The sequence below is a fragment of the Mustela putorius genome, unplaced genomic scaffold, assembly GCF_011764305.1.
Source record: "Mustela putorius furo isolate JIRA1106 unplaced genomic scaffold, ASM1176430v1.1 tig00003988_pilon_pilon_pilon, whole genome shotgun sequence".
NCBI lineage: Eukaryota > Metazoa > Chordata > Mammalia > Carnivora > Mustelidae > Mustela > Mustela putorius.
Window position 1 is genome coordinate 7,404,013 of NW_025422127.1, and position 20,381 is coordinate 7,424,393.

Consider the following 20,381-nt stretch of genomic DNA (forward strand, 5'->3'; position numbering starts at 1 on the left):
CCCACTAGACACAGAGGGTGGCAGCAAGGGGCCAAGGAAGCATTTTACAAATGAGAGACTAGGTGCCCAGGGTTTGCCTAAGGCTTGGAAATCTTGGCAGAGCAAGGGCCAGTACCCATGGAACCCATCTCCTAAAGCCGTCAACTCTGTACTAAGTCAGTCAGGCCGTCTCAGGTTACAGGACCAGGCTGTCCTCTGAAATAAGACCATCATAAATGTTAGAAAGGCTTTGCTTAAGGAAAGAATTCTGGTGTACTTTACTCATAACCAGAACCATCTGGAAGCAATCTTGCATTCACACGATGGACTTCTCTTCCTCTTTGGCCCTGGCTCTCTCTACAAATCCCATCAGGCCAGGAACAGCTGCTGGAGAATCTGGCTGGGCGCCAGGGGTGTAGCCAGAGCCCCCTCCTACACGAATGTCCTTTTGGGCCCCGGGCTCGCCCGCCACCCCCTGCCTCCCATGGGCCTGGACACAGCGCACGATGAACACTGAACCCACATGAGAAAGCTAAATCACCAGCAGGCCCCAGAGCCGGGACCCGGTGCCACAAAGGCAGCTGTGAGAAACTGCTGTTTCAACTCAGTTAACAGAGACGCTTGCCAGCAAATTACAGCCCGAGATGGCTCAGAGGGCTGCGGGTCAGGACAGAGCTCACACCGCCCACTAGTGAGCAGCACTTAAGAGCAGCTCCACACAAAGGGCCAGGGAGGAGGGGCGCTGGCTCGCCATGAGGCAAGGCCGGGATTCCAGCACCAGGACCGACGACACCAGGCACGGAAGGTGAGGACGGGGCCATGTCAGGGACCGACCCGGTGCCGGGGGTACTGTGAAGAAAACGCCTTTGTAAATCAATCTATTGGGGGAAACGATCTGAGGTGGGCGAGCCACGGAAGAGACCGGTTTCATTATGAAGGTGCCGGTGACAACAACCTTCTGTCCTCTCCACATTGGGGCCTGCCAAGTTGCTCCACGGTCTCTGAGAAAGCGTGAGGGTAGGAGAGAAAAGCCCCCCCCATCAGGAGGAAACACACTCATCCTTGATGATGAGACAAGCCCCGCCCCCGGCGGAGCTGACAGCCAGCCTCTCCCTCACCTTCCTTTCTGCCGCAGATGTGCCTCGGACAGCTGCCACGACGCCGGGAATGAGAGCAGGCCATTGTCCTCAGCAACTCGGAGACCTGGTTCTCAAGGGCTCTTGCCCAACAAGAGGACCCCCAAATCACACAGACTCTTAGGGACAAGCATGAAGCCTCAAGGTTTAATGTGTCTGGCAATACAGGAGGTCAGACCAGGAACCAGAAAAGTTAGTGCCTCAGTGGCTCCTGAAATGCTTCATTCATCCCCTCCTCTTCTTTAAAGTACTTTCGGGGAGACACTAATCCTGGTGGATGGGGGACCCCTGCTTAACTTCAGGTCACTGCTCCAAACAGAGTAATTAGGTCTAATCTTGCCCTGAAGAAAAACGGACTGTTGCATTGTATCAGAAAGAGCTCTAGGAGTCACGGACCTGGCAGTCCTTGCTCGAACACTTCCACACTGGCAGAAGCTGAACAAACCACCGAATCCCTCAGAGTCTCCACCTGCTCAGCTGTGAAATGGGAACAAGGAGGAGTCCTTCAGCCACGGGCAGTCCGGCGCAAGACATGGTGTGCTCCTCCAAGTAACGCTGCTGGGGTTCATGTCCCAGCTCCTCCCCTCCTACTGGTGACGTAGCCCTGAAACTTAGCCCCTCGGCCTCAGTTTCTGCAACTGTGAAACGTATCTGGTTCACTGTTAACGATGAGGGATCATCGAAAGCTCCCATTGCGGTGTCTGGCCCTTAGCCCCTCCCATAACTGTCAGGTAGGCCCACTTCTATCCTGATTCGTGGGGGACTCATGGGGGAGACAAACAACATGACCACCACAACTAGGAATTTACTACAAGGATTAAAGGGCTTTGAATTATGTGAACCCTTGATTTGTAGAAGGGTTTCAGAAAAACAAGTTCACAGGCCAAGGCTAATTCTGAAGCCCCAAAACATAGAGGGACGTGGCAAGGGCCTATGTCCTTGAGCGTGACACACACCAAACACTCACCCGACCACCTTCAACCAATTCCAACCACTTGGTAGTAATTTAAGGCGTTTGTGGGGAAAGAGCCGCAGACCTTCATCTCCCTTGCTATAGAACTCCTTTGCCACCTTTCTCTTTCTATAGACAATTCGGAAACAGCAAAATATGAGCCCATTTTTTTTTTTTTTTTAAGTCTACAAGATAACTGCTAGATCCGAGAGGTTCAGTTAAAAAGGAATTCATTAAGGTGGAGGGCAGGAGTTTACAAGAGCAGTGGTCTAACTTGGTTCTAAACTTCCCCACTTATTTCAAGCTCTCCTTTTTCTTAAGTGTCCTTATCAGGTCAAAAGAACAGGTAGGAAATACACAAAGATCTACATAAATCTCTGCTCCGAGCCAGAGCTGGCGCCCACAGCCGCGTGGGGAACCATGCTTAAACAAGCCAGTGAACCATGTCTGACTGAAGCCATTCTCAGGCTTGGCTCTTCAGTTACTTGGTACCTTCTGTGGAGTTCCATACATTAAATACAGCTTATTTATGGACTGCTTATTTTCCTTAGGATCATGCTAACACAGTGTGTGGGGGTGTGTGTGTGAGAGAGAGAGGGAGAGAAAAAGAGTGTAAGAGACTGAGTGTGCATGTACAAAGTTGGATGAAATCTAGTCCCTGAACTTATCTACATTTTAAGAATTATAAAATAGGGGTAATCTTCAGCCATTTGTCTACCGAGTGTTGTGTTGTGACTGCATAAATCTAATTGGCCTCTGGCATAGAAAGAACACAGACAGCCTTGCCTCAAGCTTAACCTATCTCAGATGAAAGCCTGCTCCTATCGCCCCACCCTTCCCGTGGGCCGTCCACAAGGGCTCCGCCCCCTCAACTGCCGTCAATCACACCCTTCCCTTCCTTTCCTCCAATTAATAATCCCTGGCGGTTCACTGGGTGTCAGGCACCAGGGGAGGCCATCCACTCCCTGGGGCATTACAGGCTAGCTCAAGAGACCTGTCAAGAGTCATTAATTGGAATTAATGACTTACCCTTAAAATTATCTCTGGACTAAATCCCAGATTCTTGTTTGTTTCCTTCCTTCTCTGTTTTCTGCTTCCATCCCTCTCTTCGGCCCCAGAGACTGCAATCTTTCCCTCTTTCCTTCCTTTTTCCTTCTTTCTCTTGATTTATCTAATTAGGGGCACCCCGGTTGCTGAGTCAGTTAAGCCCCTGCCTTGGGTTCAGGTCATGATCTCCTGAGAGCACGAGCATGCTTGGGCGGGGGGGGGGGGTAGAGGAAGAGCAGCAGAATCCAAGCTGAGCAGGGAGCCCCATGTGAGGCTCCATCTCAGGACCCTGAGATCACGATCTGAGCTGAAATCAAGAGTCAGATGCTTAACGGACTGAGCCCCCCAGGTGCCCCTTCACATACATATTTCTATGCTGGTTTTCTTCTAGCTACCTGAGTCTGCTTTCATCATTCTCCTTCATAGGACTGCCTAACTAGAACATTGCTTTCATCATTCATTCTCCTCAGAAACACACCAGCACAACCTGCAGCCTCCCACAGTAAATGTATTTCTCTGAATGGCTTCCCTTATCCTCGGCTATGTTCCCTTGATACCGACTCAGTCGGATTTCCCACAGATGCTCTCTTTTTGGCCATCTTTCACACTGTCTTGCAGATCCACTTTTTTTGTTTATGTGTTTGCAATCATGGGGATTCCTAAACTAGGACATCTTTCCTTCCATCATTCTAAACTCTGCAAACCCCAGACAAAACCCCACCACACTTTTCCAACTTGAGTAGCCCTCACCTTACATTTTTCTGTGACAAGTGATGATTTTGCTGATTCAAAACAAATGAACTTACAAAGACAACCCAGCCGGGTAAGGATAATGATTCTGGGGCACCAAAACTCCAGACCCTCAGAGCTGCAAATAGGGTGAACCCTTTCTGCAACATCCATTCATATTCTAGAACAGGGGTAAATATTTTACGCTTTGTAGGTCATACAGTCTCTGCTCCAACTACTCAACCACCTTGTTGTAGAGTGAGGGTAGCCAAAGATCCAATGTATACAAGTGAATATGGTGGGACTAAAAACAATTACAGAAAGGGGCCGTGGGTGGAATCTGGCTTTGGGGCCATATTTTGCTGACCCTGCACTAGATGAAGAGTGGATAGTGGTGACAATCTTCTCTTTTAGATGGTAAAGGACAACTGGAAGTGCCTCAGATCAGCCCCTTATCTTCCGTAGGTGTGCATTCCCAGCCTAGGAGTACATTCCCAGCCCAGAAGTCACCACCATAAGAATTTGGGCTGTGACCATCTGTTAGGACTATTTTGGTCAATGAAGAAAAGGACATGGAAACTACTTTTGTGCCGAGGCTGGAGATATGCCAAGGGGAAGAGTCCACTGTCTCAACCTCCTGCTTTCCTCCAGAACGGAAGGAGGATCAGGGCTCACTACCTCGGGGCTAACAGCAAACCTTCACCCACACTTTCACACCCCAGGCCCCGCACACTCTCATTTAGTCCTTCCAGCAGTCTTATTATGCAGATGTACTTTACACCGTATCTATTTTTCATACGGAAGAAGCAGAGGAGGTCTGCGTCCGTGTTAGCCACTGACCCACTCCAGAGATGGATATGGTGTTGCCACAGGTGTGCTATGGGAGGAGGACAACCCTCGGCCAAGACTCTCATCTCGCTCTGAATGTGAAGAAATAATGCAGATGGGTCATTACCTCCAGTCCTGACAACAACCCCATAAGAGAAAATACTTTCCACTTTATTCTTGGAAAATTGGGCTCCCAGGGGTTAAGCAGTTTATCCAACGTTGCCTATTTAGAAAGATCAGAGTTAGGATTCACATCCATGCGAGTCTGGCTCAACAGGCTGTTAGCCCATTTCTTGGAGCCGCTGACCTAAAAACCAACCTAAATGAGTTTTAAAAGCCTCAAAAATGCTTGCTCATCTGAAGCGAGGAATTACGTAGCTTCGTGGGGTCTCGTGTCCCCAGGGAGGGCCTCAGAGCAGCACTGAGGCAAGCCAGCCCCGTGATCTGAGGACTGGCATCCAGCCACCAACAGCAGAAGTGGACACAGCTCCTCTATTCGTTCACCACCAGCCAGGTCTCCGGCTGCACTACCTGCTCCAAATGCGTAAATGGCTTTTGACAGTGGTGATGCATCCCTCACACATACCGTGGCAGTGCTGAGGCAGAGGGAGGCGTGTTCTTACCAGCCTGTCATATTAAAGTCCCTGTAGAGCATCTTCTTTCCAAGCTCCTTTCTCTGTACTCTCCTTGGAAACTCCAAATGTGTGAACTCATTTCCCAGCAAGTGAGGCTGCATGAATGCCTAATAGCAAAAGAAAGGGGGGGACACACACACACATACACATATTTAGAAGAAAAAATAAGACTCGAAAATGTTTTGCAAATCAAGACAGTCCGTATTTCAAAAACAAGAAAACTGTTCTATTTTAAAGGAAAGAATTAGATTTACAAAGCTACAGTTATCAGCAAATAAAAATCACCAAATGAACTTATAAAGGGATGTAACTATTTCACTACATGTGACAAATTAATTATAATCAGAGACATGGATCACTAAAGTCAAAAGGAAAAGTCAAAAGGAAAAGAAACTGAGTTTCTCCAGAAGTTCACTTTTTAATTCAAATCCAAGATTGTTTCACTTTCCTGAATGGCATGTTGGCGCAGCAAGAAAGCTCACCCTGACTCTCCTCCTTGGCTCTCTCTGCTCTCCTACTCACACTCTCGGCGATCATGGCCTTGCCTTTGAAACCTGCATGTGAACCTCCACATGAACACAATGGCCAAGAGAGCAGGTTGGGGCTGGATACACCAGCCGGGAACTTTCTGTTGGACTCCTTCCATTTTGCTCTGCAGTAATTTGATCATGTAATTGGAAGACTATTGCACAGCAGATGGCTTCTTCCCCTCCCCCAAATCTCTGTTCACACTACAAAAGTCTTCAGCAAACAGCCACTTAGGGAATTGCTTTGAAACAACAAACAGTCTCATTGTCACGTTTGACATTCAAATCCAGCTCTCCAGCTCTCCAGCTCTCCAGCTCTCCGAGAGATGAAATGCTCAAGTATTAACTTTCCAGCTAGAAGGCCACACACCGTAAGCAAACTTGCATTGAAGCTTCCCCCCACCACGCTATACGCTTGCTTATTAGCAGTGTAGTGGAATGGATCCTTTCTCTTCCTCCCTTCCTCCCTCCCTCTCCCCACCGCTGCCCTTCTCTCACCGTCTTGCAGAGAAGAGTGGGCAGAGCAAATCATGACCTAGCACTGTAGGCAAGCAAGGGGTCCCTGCCACAGGACGGATGGCCATGTCCTCAGTTTACTGGCAATAGGCATCTCCCACAGCCTCTTTCCCAAGATCTGACACAGGCAGATCTCCTAAAGATTCTCATGGAAGTCTGGAGGTTCAGCTGGATGTTGGTCATCCCAGGCTAAGCCTATCAGGAATCAAAGGCAACAAGCTGAATTGTCACTGGGTTGGCTAGACTGGGCCAGATAATGATATTCTGAGCAGGCTTGGAGACATGGCAGAACAGTCCTGACAAGAGGAAGGGTCTTTACTGTCCACTGTAGCCCCCAAAGTTCCGGGGTCTGGCAGGAATTCTACACCATCTCTGAGGGGCTCTATATCAACCTCTGCTGGGAGTGAGGGTTGGGCTGCTGATGATATCAAGAACACTTAAACACTGAATTTGACAGAGAGGTTCCTTGGGAAGGAAGGAGGGAGGGAGGAAACTAATACTTCACAGGGCATGTCAGTGTGTGGGCTTTGGGGGACACAGACTTGGGTTTGAGTCCAAGTTCTGCATTTAAGAGTTATTATTAGTAGTTGGTGATTAAGCTTCTGGAGCCTCAGTTTCTTACTCTCTCCTAAATTAACTCTGTATTTATCTCACACGTTTAATAATTAAATGAATGCACTTACCATAGTCATCTCTTCTCATAAAAAAAAAAATGACTATATCCTTCTCACGGTGCCTGAGCCCTATTACATCCTAACTATGACACGTGCTTTGTGAGCTCTCATGTTACACTGCCAACAGTCTTTCAGGGGGGACTGGCTACAGAACCTGCGGGTCCCAATGTGAAATGAAAATATGGAGCTTCTGTTCAAGATTAAAGATTTCTAGACAGCAAGGGCAGATCACTAAATCGTGTGCAACGCCCTGTGCAGACACACGAGTCACACGCCCAGGAAGCCAGCTGTCCGGACTAAAGGAGCAGAGGCATAAACCATCAATGAATGGCAATATCTACTATGCACACTTTGTCATCCCCTAGAACGGTGGGACCCCATCAGCACGACATTCTTCTCCCCAGCCCCCCCAAGTTGCTGGAACACTGACTTAGGGGCTACCAATACTAGCCACTCGGTACACCTGTTACTACATCAACAACCCTACAAATCATGTGCCACAGACTCAAGTGACAGATGGGGAATGAAGACCCAGAGAACCTGAGACACATTGCCCAAGGTGATCAGCCAGGGCTGGGTGGTTTTTCACACCATGTCCGTAACACCCATCCCAGCCCTTCAACCTGCACGTGCATTTACAAAAAACAAAAAGTGGGAAAATCCCTGTGGCCCTGTTACTCCTGGACCATGCAAAGTCTGAATCGTCAATGGGTACCTGTGAGGATCCAGTTAAAAAAAAATTACAGATTGCACATAGCTTGGCTGTAAGGATGCTCCTGAAGTAGCCAGAAGAAATCCCTTAATAATACTGTGAGGAAACAAATGAGTAAAAATCCATACAAAGGAATTCTGTGGTATCATTTATTTTGACAATATAGAGAATACATAATGATACGGAAAGGTTATCGAACAATGTATGTCAGTGAGAGAGAGAGAGAGAGAGAAAGAGAGAGAGAGAGTGTGTGTGTGTGTGTGTATACATGAGCTTATGTAAGTGGAATCATATGTACACAGATCCATATAAAACACAGACGTACATATAAGTGAACACGCGTATAGCAATACAGGTAAATGCACACATGTATATGATTAGCAAGCAGGTTAGGATCCAAAGGCCTTTTCTAAGTACATTTCTTCACAGACTCAAGTGACCAAAAGGGGTCAGTGTGCAGCGTCCCAGTATTTGGCCCCTTACCAGGCGGCTGAGGGGCCCTTTGATGGTGCTGGAACCAGGTACTCTCACACCCTTTCTGCTAGTACACATTGGCCTGGGCAGTGGTAAGGGGAAGACCTGCTGAGGCAGACGCCTGCAAAGCAGCTGGGAAGTCCTGAGCAGCCCACTCTCTGCACGGGCCACCTCACCTCTCCCTGCGAGGATGAGCCAGCTAGGATATACCTAGGACATGTATTTACTATTTTTAAAATTCACCGTCCATATCCTAATCGTGGGCTCCTTCTTACCAGCAATTTCAATACTCACTATCATTGGTATTTGTCAGACCCAACAGGAGTTACTGGTGTTAAGGAAAAAACAACTCAAGAAGTAAGTAGAGCAAATAGGTGATTGATTCACGAAAAATGAGATGCTATAGTACGATGGTGCACACACCTGTAGGTTTTCAGAGGAAAACATACTTCTGCGCCTTTGGGTGTATCTTTTTCTGTGGTGCTCATGGGAGTTGTTGTACTTCGTCTTAGGTGGGCTGTTACGTTGAAATACCACAGACTGGGTGTTTGAACACTCTGTCTCCCAGCTCTGGAGGACGGGAAGTCCAAGATCCAGGGGCCAGCAGATTCGCTGCGAGGCTGGCAGACCCACCTCACTGTGCCTCAAGCCAGCTTTCCTCGGTCTCTCTCGGGAGAGACACGGAGACCCCTCGAGTCTCTTCTTCTCAGGACATTTCTCCTATCTGATGACGGTCCTACTCTTACGATCTCATTTAATCTTAATTCCCTCTGTAAAGGTCCTATCTTCAAATTTAGCACTCCGGGGGGTAGGGCTTCAACATAAATTTTTGGGGGACAGCAGCTTAACCAGTCCATCACATGGTCCTCTATGAACACATCTATGTAAGTACATACTCTCAGGCATCTAAATGTAAAATGTTATCTGACAGCTTTCTATTTAACTTACCTGTATTTATAACCATTTCTATATTGAATATGATTATTAATTAAAACCCTAAAAATCATTATTTTTTTTACTTATTTTTAATAAAGTTTTTGTTTTAATTCCAATATTGTTAACTTACAGTGTTATTTAGTTTTGCCTGAAATACAATACAGTGATCCAAAAGTTCCACACATTACCCAGGACTCATGATAAGTGCACTTTTTTTTTTTTTAAGATTTTATTTATTTATTTGACAGACAGAGATCACAGGTAGGCAGAGAGGCAGGCAGAGAGAGAGGAAGGGAAGCAGGTTCCCCGCTGAGCAGAGAGCCCAATGTGGAGCTCGATCCCAGGACCCTGAGATCATGACCTCAGCCAAAGGCAGAGGCTTTAACCCACTGAGCCACCCAGGTGCCCCGATAAGTGCACTTCTTAACCCCCTACCCACTTCCCCTCTGGTAACCATCAGTTTATTCTCTATAGTGAGGTGTCTGTTTCTTAGTTTCTCTTTTTCCTTTGCTCATTTGTTTAAATTCTTAGCATAATACTTTCTAAGTATTCATCCATGTCACTGAAAATGGCAAGATTTAATTCTTTTTTATGACTCAATAATATTCATGTGTGTATGTGTATCACATTTTCTTTATCCATTCATCTATCCATGGACACTTGGGCTGCTTCCATAACTTGACTATTATAAATAATGCTCCTACAAACAGAGGTGCATGCATTCCTCTAAATTAGTGTTCTTGTATTCTTTGGATAAATACCCAGTAGTCAAATTACTGGATCATAGGGTATTTCTATTTTTAACTTTTTGAGAAACCTCCATATTATTTTCCATAGTAGCTGCCCAGTCAGCATTCCCACCAACAGTGGAAGAGGGTTGCTTTTACTCTATATCCTCGCCAACACTTGTTGTTCCTTGTGTTGTTGATTTTAGCCATTGTGACAGGTGTGAGATGACATCTCATTGTAGTTTTGACTTGTACTTCCCTGATGATGAGTGATGTTGAGCAACTTTTCATTTGTCTGTTGGTGATCTGTATGTCTTCTCTGGAGAAAATGTATATTAATGTCTTCTGCCCATTTTAAAATTAGATTATTTGTTTTTTGGGTGCTGAGTTGTGGAAGTTCTTTATATATTTTGAATACTAATCCTTTATTGGATACGCAATTTGCAAATATCTTCTCCCATTCTGTACTGTGCCTTTTTACTGACTGTTTCCTTCACTGTGCAGCTTTTTATTTTGATGTAATCCCAATATGAGAGCCCCGTTTTTAAAGTAAGTTTTAGAAAATCACTGAGAGGAGCTTCACTGCCCCTTGTTATTCCAATAATTTGAGGGAATGCTAACGTCACTGGGAAGGGCCTACCATGAGGCTTGAATTCAGGGGATGCCAAAGCCCACTGCTTCTCAACAGCCCAGCATATAGACATTCTATTCTCAGAAGCAGAGTGGACCACAACTAGGCAACTCAGAAACAACTTCTCAGAGGCTACGCGGCATTCAAGCAACACAACTTGTTAGTGTTACTTGGCTAGAGCTGTCCTGTCTCACCAGAAGCATCACTCTTGTCAGCCTTCTGGAATCTTGAGCCTCAAAAGTGATTTTACTTTGAATTCAATACAAGCAACATACCCAAAGTCTAAAGACTATAAAATGTGGGTGTAAGAACTTACTAGATTCCTCTCAGCAATAAAGTCCAATGGTATCTTGACTCCAAACTTTTAAGACTTTTGGATGATTTTAGAATGTTTTGCTCGACGGCTCCTATCTGGACAGTTCATAAACAGGTATACAAGACTACTGTCCTTTCCCAAGGCACGTTTCATAGGGATGCTGGCCTGTGAAAATTGTGGGCCTTAACGGGATAAAAATCCAAGACAGGGGAGCATGAACACATTAAGATCCCTACAAAATAAAAATTCTGGACACTCTCCTTGTTTTTCTCACATGCTGGATATATTTTAGCTCATTCTCTATAATGACAATATTTGGGCATATGTATGTTAGAACATCTGCACTGTGATGAAAATAATACCAGCCACACTTAAGTATGCTCATTATTTTCAAACCTTAGCTATAGGCTAGGGCCTAGCATAGCACCTAACACAGTAAAGACTCCAAGTAAGCATCTGCTGGGAGAACAAATACGAGACACTCTGACCTGCTTTACGCAATTATATTTGGTAATTAAACTTTGTAAAATAATACAGTATAGCTTTCAATTTTTTGAAAAACTTAAAACTCAGTTCCATGGCACATAAAAACAATCTTGGACACATATTACTGTATTCTGGACTTAGTTAACTTTTTAGAATTTGATAGATACCTTCCTATAAAACCACATGTGTGTGGGTGCAGTTATACCATTTAAAACCTCATGGTATTTCACATTCCTAAGAATATCCAAACAATGTCATGTCTCTTCTCTACTTAATAAGCTTGTTGACTAGAAACCCAGAGACATATTTTATACTAAAATCCAGTTTAAAGTGTGCTGGCCTGTTTCATGTTTAAAAAAAAAAGGACACACTCTTTGTACCTCCATTTTTATCCTAAACTTTGAGACTCTCCCACAAGGAAGCCTAACAGAATGTTCCTAACTAAGGGGTGGGGGTGGAGGTACACTGAAGGTCATGTGTTGCCACAAATGACCCCTGGAAAGAAAGCTTGGTAACTACTGCCCCTACCAAACCAAAGACAGGCTGCCAGGAGACCTTTAGGGAGTCTGAAGAGCGCAGGTTTGCTAGAAAGAGGGTAGGGCCTATCCTTGCCACTTAGTGTCTGTACAGCTGATGATGATAAACTTCCAGACATGGTTATGTTTGTCCAGGGACAAGACGGTCAGCTCATCTAGGGAAACGATGCTAGAGTAACCTGCTGTGCCAAGAGGCAGCAAGACACCAGAGATGGGGAAGGAGGATCAAATGCCTCCTGGCTGCTTTGCTCTCTAGTTCTTGGCAGAAACTAGCTGCAAGGGGACAGAAGTAAGCACTTACTGTGAACAAACACAACCACCCCATACCAGTGAGAATCTGAGTCACAAAGGGATTCAGCAGGGGACAAGCCTGAAAAAGAGATGCCTTCCAGAACCTTCTAGGAAGCCTCTCATTAGAGCGAGGTAGATGAGAAATCTGAACCCAGGTCTGTCTCATTCTGGAACACATGGATCTGAGCTCCACCTTCCCAGACCACTGGAGAGCTTTGTACACCTTCGCAAGGCAGGGTGGACACAGGGAGGAGAAGCGGGACCCAGAAGTAGAGTGATATGTATGGAATGGTTACAGGAGGAGGCAGAGCACCAGGCTTCCTGTAGACACTGAGATGGTGGGTCCTGAGGCGACTCAAAATTGCATACTGGGAAACACAAAATGCTTACTCCTTTTAATAAAAGTACCTTCTGCTGCTCTGTGGTCATCTTGTCAGTGAGTAGTGCCAGCTAGCAAGAGGATTATCCAAGGTCTGGGGGTACCCAGCCAAAGGAATGCATGTGACTAACACATGAACTCCCCCATGTGCCAGGTATCAGGGGCTAGGGATTCAAAGAATAACAAAAAAAGAGATCCCTTTATTCAGAGCTCTCGCACGAGTTGGGGAGACTGAAGAAGGCTCTTGGGTGGAATGGAGATATTCCCGGGGCTAAGGGATAAAGAGTGGGGCACTCATTGGATGGGTCAGAAAGAATCTGAAAAGTATCTGAAAAGCTGGTCACCGAAGGTGTCTGGGGCCAGAGCAGCAAGGGGAGAGGTGAGGAAGTGCGAAGCAGCATGGTGAATGGAGGGGCTTTTGAAGGTGCTTTTAGGAAAGAACAGAGACGAGGCAGAAGGGTGCCTATCTTGGGGACCCATCTAGCTGCTTCTCCATGGACTCCTGCGGAGCCCCGAAGAAGGTCCCTCCCACAAAGAGTAATAACCAGTTCAATAAAGTGGTAGTATTTTTTGTAAAAAAAAATTTTTTTTGAGCAGGAATAATATATACACAGTAAAGTTACTATATCGTATGAGTATGGGCCCACGTATTTTGACAAATTGGCCATGCTCATGTAATTGGGATCTAGATCAAGAAACAACATGTTAGCAGCACCTGGGGGCAGGACACCATCCAACCACTGCTCTCCCTAGCACCACCCCAACCTCTGGGTTGGGTCCTCTTCTTTGTGCACTTTCTATGGAATCCTATAAGCTGCCCCCGGTGCTGGGTGTTAAGTCTGTGTGATTCATCCACACTGTTGCATGTAATTAAAACGTGTTCATTCTCAGTACTGTGTGGCATTCCAGGCCATGACTCTGGCTGACAAGTGTCTTATGCATTCTGCTTTCCAGGGACATGTGAATAGTTTCCAGTCTGTGCTACTACAACCCATGCTGCCGTGCACATTCTAGTTTGGTGAACATTTGTGTACCCTCTGGTTAGGTGCCTACCTTGGATTAGAACTGCTGAGCCAAACCCTTTTTCAAAGTAGTTGTTCGAATTTCTACTCCCATTGGCAAGATACGGAAGGTAAAAACACTCATGTGTTCAACGAGAGGGCAGATTTCATAGCAGGAAATAGTTGGCGAAGTCCTCTTACTAGAGAACTTTTATAGGAACTAATTTGTTAAATGTTCGGACCTCTCAGTATTTGAATGGAAGTTGCCAAAATGAGGATTTTCAGTGTTTAACACAAATCTTAAGACCAAAAAAAACCCAAACCCAAAACAAAACAGAACAAAACCCACCCCTGAGTAATCTCTCCTCTTTCTTGCCCATAGAAAGGGAAAAACCTTGTCAGATTTTATGACGGAAAGACTGAAAGCCTTACATTTCAGGGTGATTTACCATGATAGAAAGTCTAAGGTCACGAATGCAATGAAATTAATAACATCAGCCAAGCCACTGATGGTCACACTACCAGTCAAATGAGACGGTGATCCCAGAGCCAAGGCTGGCTGCCTGATTTACAGTGCAGAGACAGAATATTTTGGTTTGGGTTAAACAAAAATGAAGGGAAAATGTTAATGGCTGAGATCTAAATATGTATGCGTTGGAGTCTTTCATAAAGATTCTCTGTCTTAATTTGTCCTTAAAAATCCCAAAGTAACAGGAACCAAGCTTATGTATATATGCCATTATGAAACTGAATATTGATAAAATTCTGTCTGGCTACATGGATGTCAAGAAAGATTCACATTTAAATTTCTACATGGGACTGTGCTGATCAACCAGAGAAAAGCGTGCCCCTAAAATAACTCTAAAATTGTAAAATTTATAGCTTACGCTAAAGGAGCCACATGGAAACTGGTATGCAAATGGATATATTAAACAAAATTGCCTAGATTTGTCAATTCTGCAACAGTTTAATGTATAGAATAAGGGGTAAAAAGTATTCATTTACATAAAACATATAAAGTTTCCATATTTATATGCTTAATGCTTTTTTCCTCCCAAGTAAAAATCTGGGAAAGGAATTCATTGGAAGACAGAACAACTCATGTCAGCAAAAAGAATGTGCCTGCATATCTTCAATCCCTCTGCATATGCAAATGGAATTTATAAATTTTATAAAAGGCCACAGAAGTAGTCCCGAAGGCAGGACGGCCATACAAAAGTTGTCATATACAGTTAGACATGAAGCGAAGAGATTTTATTTTGTCTCTGATCTAGGCACTGTTGTAAGCACACTATAAATATTAACTCATTAGTCATCATCCCGTCATGGGAGGAGCCCGTAATTACCGGATTTCACAGATGAAGCAACTGGAGAAGAGAAAACTGTATATACAGTTAATGTTTGTCTTGGTAAACCTCCGTGAATGCTGTCTACCTCTTTCAGAACGTATTTAACTTTAACATTTTTAAAGGATGCACTACACGATCTTGCTTCTTTACACTCAGATCAATTTTTAAGGGACCCTATGGACAGATGGCTCTGGCTTTATGTGTCCCATTTTTCCTTCACAATGTTGCAAGGGACAGGGGTTTCAGAGAGTCTAAAGATTCTATGAGTGTAGCAACTGTGCAGAAAGACTGAGCTTTTTTAAAGAATAAAAGTAGTTAGGGATACATTCTCGTGGTTACTTTGTTTAGCTGTGCGGAATTCATTTTCTTAGGTCTGCTCAGGGTGTTTAGAATACCTCAACACCAAGCCTCTGACTCCTCCTGACCTGGAATTACACAAAACATCCATTTATATTCATTTTCAAAATCAAGGCTCTGGGGGTACCTGGGTGGCTCAGTTGGTTGGACATCTGCCTTCGGCTCAGGTCATGATCCTGGGGTCCTGGGATTGAGCCCTGCATCGGGCTCCCTGCTCATCAGGAAGTCTGCTTCCCTCTGCCCCTTCTCCTGCTTGTGTTCTCCCTCTCTCTTGAATAAATAAATAAAATCTTAAAAAACAAAAACAAAAACCAAGGCTCTGTTAGTGGTGAGTTTCACTTATAGGGGCTAATGTCTCTCAGAGTCTTCCGAGAAGCCAAGCAGCACTCCCAGGCTGACAAAAAGAAGCTCTGTCTCAAAAAGTCTGGGTGGTGCCATTTCTGTGCTTTAAAACTCGCCTGGCTTCTCTGTGCACCTGTGTCATCAGTCAAACCTATAGTACATATGAAAAATGGGGCGCCTGTGTGCTCAGTGGGTTAAGCCTCTGCCTTCAGCTCAGGTCATAATCTCAGGGTCCTGGGATCAAGACCTGCATCGGGCTTTCTGCTTGGCAGGGAGCCTGCTTCCCCTTCTCTTTCTGCCTGCCTTTCTGCCTACTTGTGAACTCTCTCTCCTCTGTCAAATAAATAAATAAAATATAAAAAAAAAAAAAAGAAAGAAAGAAAGAAAGAGAAAGGCCAGCCATTTTTTAACTGCCGTATTTCAATTAGAAATTCTGAAACTCACAGGCAGTTTTGCGAGAAAGGTTTAAAAGGGGAAAAAAAGAGAGAGGATTGGAGCAGATTTTTCCATGACTCAGTCATCAAGCGAAGCACCGTGATGGTGAAGTTGCCGCCCTATGACTAAAGGCCTCCTGGGCTCAACCTGCTCTCAAGACTAAATGGTATGGTGGGGGTGCTGGGTCATACACAAGCACACTTGACCCTCCCCCACATTACAGTATCCTGTTTTAAAAAGCAGGTTAAGGAATATACTTTTGGGAGATCATTCTTGAGCATGAAAAATCCCAAAAAGCCAAGAGGAGCAACACCATCCACCTTGAAAACTTTCCAAACCCAACACCAGAGAAACGGCACGCAAACAATCGAACTTGGCAGAAAAGGCTGGGGGTAGTTCCAAGGACACTGCAAGAAATCACCTCGGATAATGTTGCACTTGTACGTATCAAATGTGTATTTGAAACCCACTTTCATCTCTTCTGTACATTGCCCTTGATGAAAAACAGCTGCCGACTTGGATTATCTACAAGGACAGAAGTACATTATTTGAAGGTTTGATGATACCAGCACATCTTAATGTAATCAAATCAGAGTTTATAAATATGTCTAGGCAGAATGGAGGGGAAGCCATCACTCTCACACCTTGGGGCTCCAGACATCCCCCTGAGGGAGATCCATCTCTGGCTGTCACCTGAAGCAGAGGTGGGGGTGGTTTTCTGCAGGCTGCAGCATCAAAGCAGTAAATTCCGCCAAGACACAACCATGACCAGACTGCCTTCCCTCCCGTCTGTGCCCTGACTCCATCCAAACATTCCATTTAGCTTGGTGGACCTCCTTAAATATTTTACTTCAATCATCCTAGAAACACTAAAAAAAAAAAAAAAAAAAAAAAAAAAAAAAAAAAAAAAAAAAAAAAGGCGCAGCGACAGAAGAGCGAGGCTTACCCGTGACGGTAGGATAGCGGCTTTCCCTGGCTGCTGGGGCAGAAGTTCACAGCCCCTGACCCCTTCGCCACACACCTGCCACATTCCGTGTGAACACGTCAAACCCTCAAGCCTGCTTGATTAATCACCCTGCCCAAGAATCTATGGAACAAAATTCACATCACGGGAGAGCGGCATGAAGGGCCCTCCCGAGGTCAGGACGCAAGACCGAACAAAACTAACATGCCTGCCTCATCCATCATCTTGTAATCTGCTTCCAGTGCTGGAATCCCCAAACGTCCAGCCTGTGCATACCAAGAACATTCCTCTTCGATGTGGATCAAAACGGCTCACGTACAAGGAGCTCTGAATCTTCGCCGCCTCCAAGAAAACCATTAACCATTTCTACACATCGAACTGCAGACACATGCTCAAGTCCAGTCTCCAGGGACCTAGAAGCTTTAATGATTTTATCATAAATGTGTCCTCACACATCATCAAAAGAAAATTTAATTTGACCTGAGAATAAAGAGTACATTGTTAACTTTCTAGGGATGTACTAACTCGTTTAGATCACGTAAAGAATACTATAATCCCCATTACACTAAAGTGTTTCATAATTAGTTCAAGGGAACTGATCTTCCAAGAAAAAAATGAACTGGTAGGATTAGATGCACTTAAAAGGATTACGATATATACTGTGCTTTATATTACCATGGGGTTACTTTTCATTGTGATTTCAGAACCTATAGTGAATATTTCAAGGGAGGTGTCCTTCAGAGACATCGTGTGATCATATAGCCGTGTCTGGGCTGGGCTGAGAGAAGTTATCACACTACTGTTTTCCTCTCATAACTGATATTATTTTTATTTTTTTTAAAAGATTGTATTTATTTATTTGGCAGACAGAGAGAAGTGAGAGAGGGAACATAAGCAGGGGGAGTAGGAGAGGGAGAAGCAGGTTTCCCACTGAACAGGGAGCCTGATGCAGGGCTTGACCCTGGGACCCTGGGATCATGACCCGTGCCAAAGGCAGACGCTTAATGACTGAGCCACCCAGGCACCCCTTGATATTATTTTTAACACTTTATACTATAAACCCCCTAATTCACTCAAAACTTCACTCAAAAACAAAAGATTTGCATCACAGATCATGTGACTGCAGTTACTGGATTTGTTCAATTCGAAGCATACATTTCTAGACTCCTGACAGAACGGGAAGTTGGACAGCCAGGATATTTTGTGTTCTGGTCATTTACAGTTCTGTTGTTTGGGAAGAATAGTTATAAACCAGAGAAACGTGAACGATTTAGAAGTAAGGATGAAAAAGAACGGGGACGGCTTTCTTACCTTTTAGAAATTCAGCAATTAGGCTCAGTTCTGTGGGCTAAGAGTGTACACACTGTCTGAGTGACACAAAAACACACATTCATCTTTAGGAACATAAGGAGTGATTCTTAAATTTAAAAAAAAAAAGGGACAGAATCATTGTGGTTTGCAGGCCAGTAGGATTTGAAGTGGCAAGACTGATTCATCAAATAATAATCAAATGAGGACTCTGTGCACAAAAGAATTCTCCACGTAGTTTTCCCTTAGTCTTTAAACCTGTCTTCTAAGGCTTTCTACGTCCGTTACTGATGATGAAGCTGTGAATCAGGAAGGGGCCTTGTGGAAATCACAGACACACACACACGACAAAGCTGAGATCGGAAGAAACAACATCTCATTGTGACCATCAAAAAATATGCGACCAATATTAGGAATCTGATAAATGTCAGCATTCCCATCCCTCCCTAAAAGTTAGCATTTTTGAACTCTGTGTACCGTTCTTGTAACATGAAGACATGAAATCATTGCAAAACAACAAAAAAAGTCAACCTGCTGTTTCCCATTGGTTTCAGCAGGAAAACAGGACACAGTTTTCACGAAAGGGCAAGGAGGTGATGAAGACATGCTTGAGGCATGGCCAGGCAAAGGACTGTGACAGGTTTCAGGGGAAGGAGGAGAGGAGAGTACTGTGTGGTAATGATCCAGAAGTCAATACAGATATTGGTTCTTTCTTCCCTTTATTCAACGAATCCTGGTTCAGTATCTCTTCCATGTGGGGTACAACAGGAAGTGACAAAGGCAAGGAGCCTGCCCTCCAGGACTCAGTCGGGAAGGGGAAAGTGGGATGGCAACCAGCAATACAACAGCATGGGGCTTCTGTGGGGTACTTCCAGGGCACGAGCACGGGGGGCTGACACCCACCCCTAGGAGGGGGAGAGGAAGCTTCCTAGGATGTGACATTTATACTGGGGTCTCAAAGCACGAAGAGCAGTTTCCCTGGCAGAAGACAGGGGAAGGCTACCCAGGAAGGGCATATGTCGAAAGGCATGCAGGTTGGGGAGATCAAGGTGTGGCCCAGAAATGGAAGGTGGTTCTCTGTCTACAGCCTGAGACATGTGGTGGCGTTGGTAGGGGCAGCAGAGAAATGATGGAGGAGAGGTGGATGGAGACCATGATTCTGGGTCTACCGAGTGTGGTCCGCATTCTGCACACTCTGAGGAGCCAAAAGGATTTTAGGCAGGGGAGTGACACAGTTCACGATCAGCTCACTGGGGTGGCTTTGTGGAAGATGGATTGGGGAAAGCCAGACAGGTGACCAGGAGGGCAGCTGTTATGAACTCTACTTGGAAGGATCTTGCAGCCTGAAGGTCCCTGGTGATCCCCTAGTCTAGCTTCCCACTGTGTAAGTGACAAACTGAGGTCTGGAAAGGTTGAGAGACGTGCACAATGTTAGCCAGCCCACAAGTCAGCGAGTTGGCACAGGAATGAGGATATTTTACGGCTGCTGCAGGGTCCCTTCCCCCACCCAGACTGCAAAAGAGAATGAGCGTTCTGAAGCCTGGGCTTCCCCGGAGTGGCTACAAGTTTATTCATTTGGGAAAAAAAAACAAAAACAAAAACAAAACAAAAAAACAGAAAGGTTAGAGAACAACAGTTGGTGAAAGAGAGAAACAAATGTTTTTATATTGGGTTTGGATTCCTGCTGTCATTAAGTACCAGACCAATACGGCTTAGATATTGAGTAAAACAAACTAGACAAGGAAGCTAAGGGAACGTGCACAGCCCTTTCTAAGCTGGTCAAAGTGATCAAACCTGGACTGTTCACACATGCTGAAATGCAAAGACATGAGCAAAGTCCTTCTTGAGTAGCCAGGATCAATTTCTTCCTAAGAGCAGAGGATCACTACCTTAGCTGTGCTGTCTGAAAAGAAAGCCAGTTGGCAAGAAAAAAGATGTCATCCATAGGACGAATAATCACGCTGTTGGTCCCCAAAGATCATAAGCTCGCACGATTGCCACTGTCGCTTAGCTGAGGTTCAAAGCCAAATGCCCTGACCCTGGAATCTGAGGAACAGGGAAGTGCCTTCTCTTTTCCAGAAAACTCAAATCTTGAGGTGAAGCAAAAACTCTC

General features: G+C 45.0%; 1 protein-coding gene across 4 annotated transcripts in view; it reads right to left on the reverse strand.

The window, feature by feature from the left end:
• Positions 1–20,381, reverse strand: part of PPM1H (protein phosphatase, Mg2+/Mn2+ dependent 1H) — a 255,777-nt gene that overhangs the window by 65,029 nt on the left and 170,367 nt on the right. For all 4 annotated transcript variants that reach the window (XM_045071604.1, XM_004766588.3, XM_045071605.1 and 1 more), the window contains exon 6: positions 5,295–5,413. In XM_045071604.1, the coding sequence (XP_044927539.1) occupies positions 5,295–5,413 (119 nt within the window). The remainder of the gene's footprint in view (positions 1–5,294; positions 5,414–20,381) is intronic.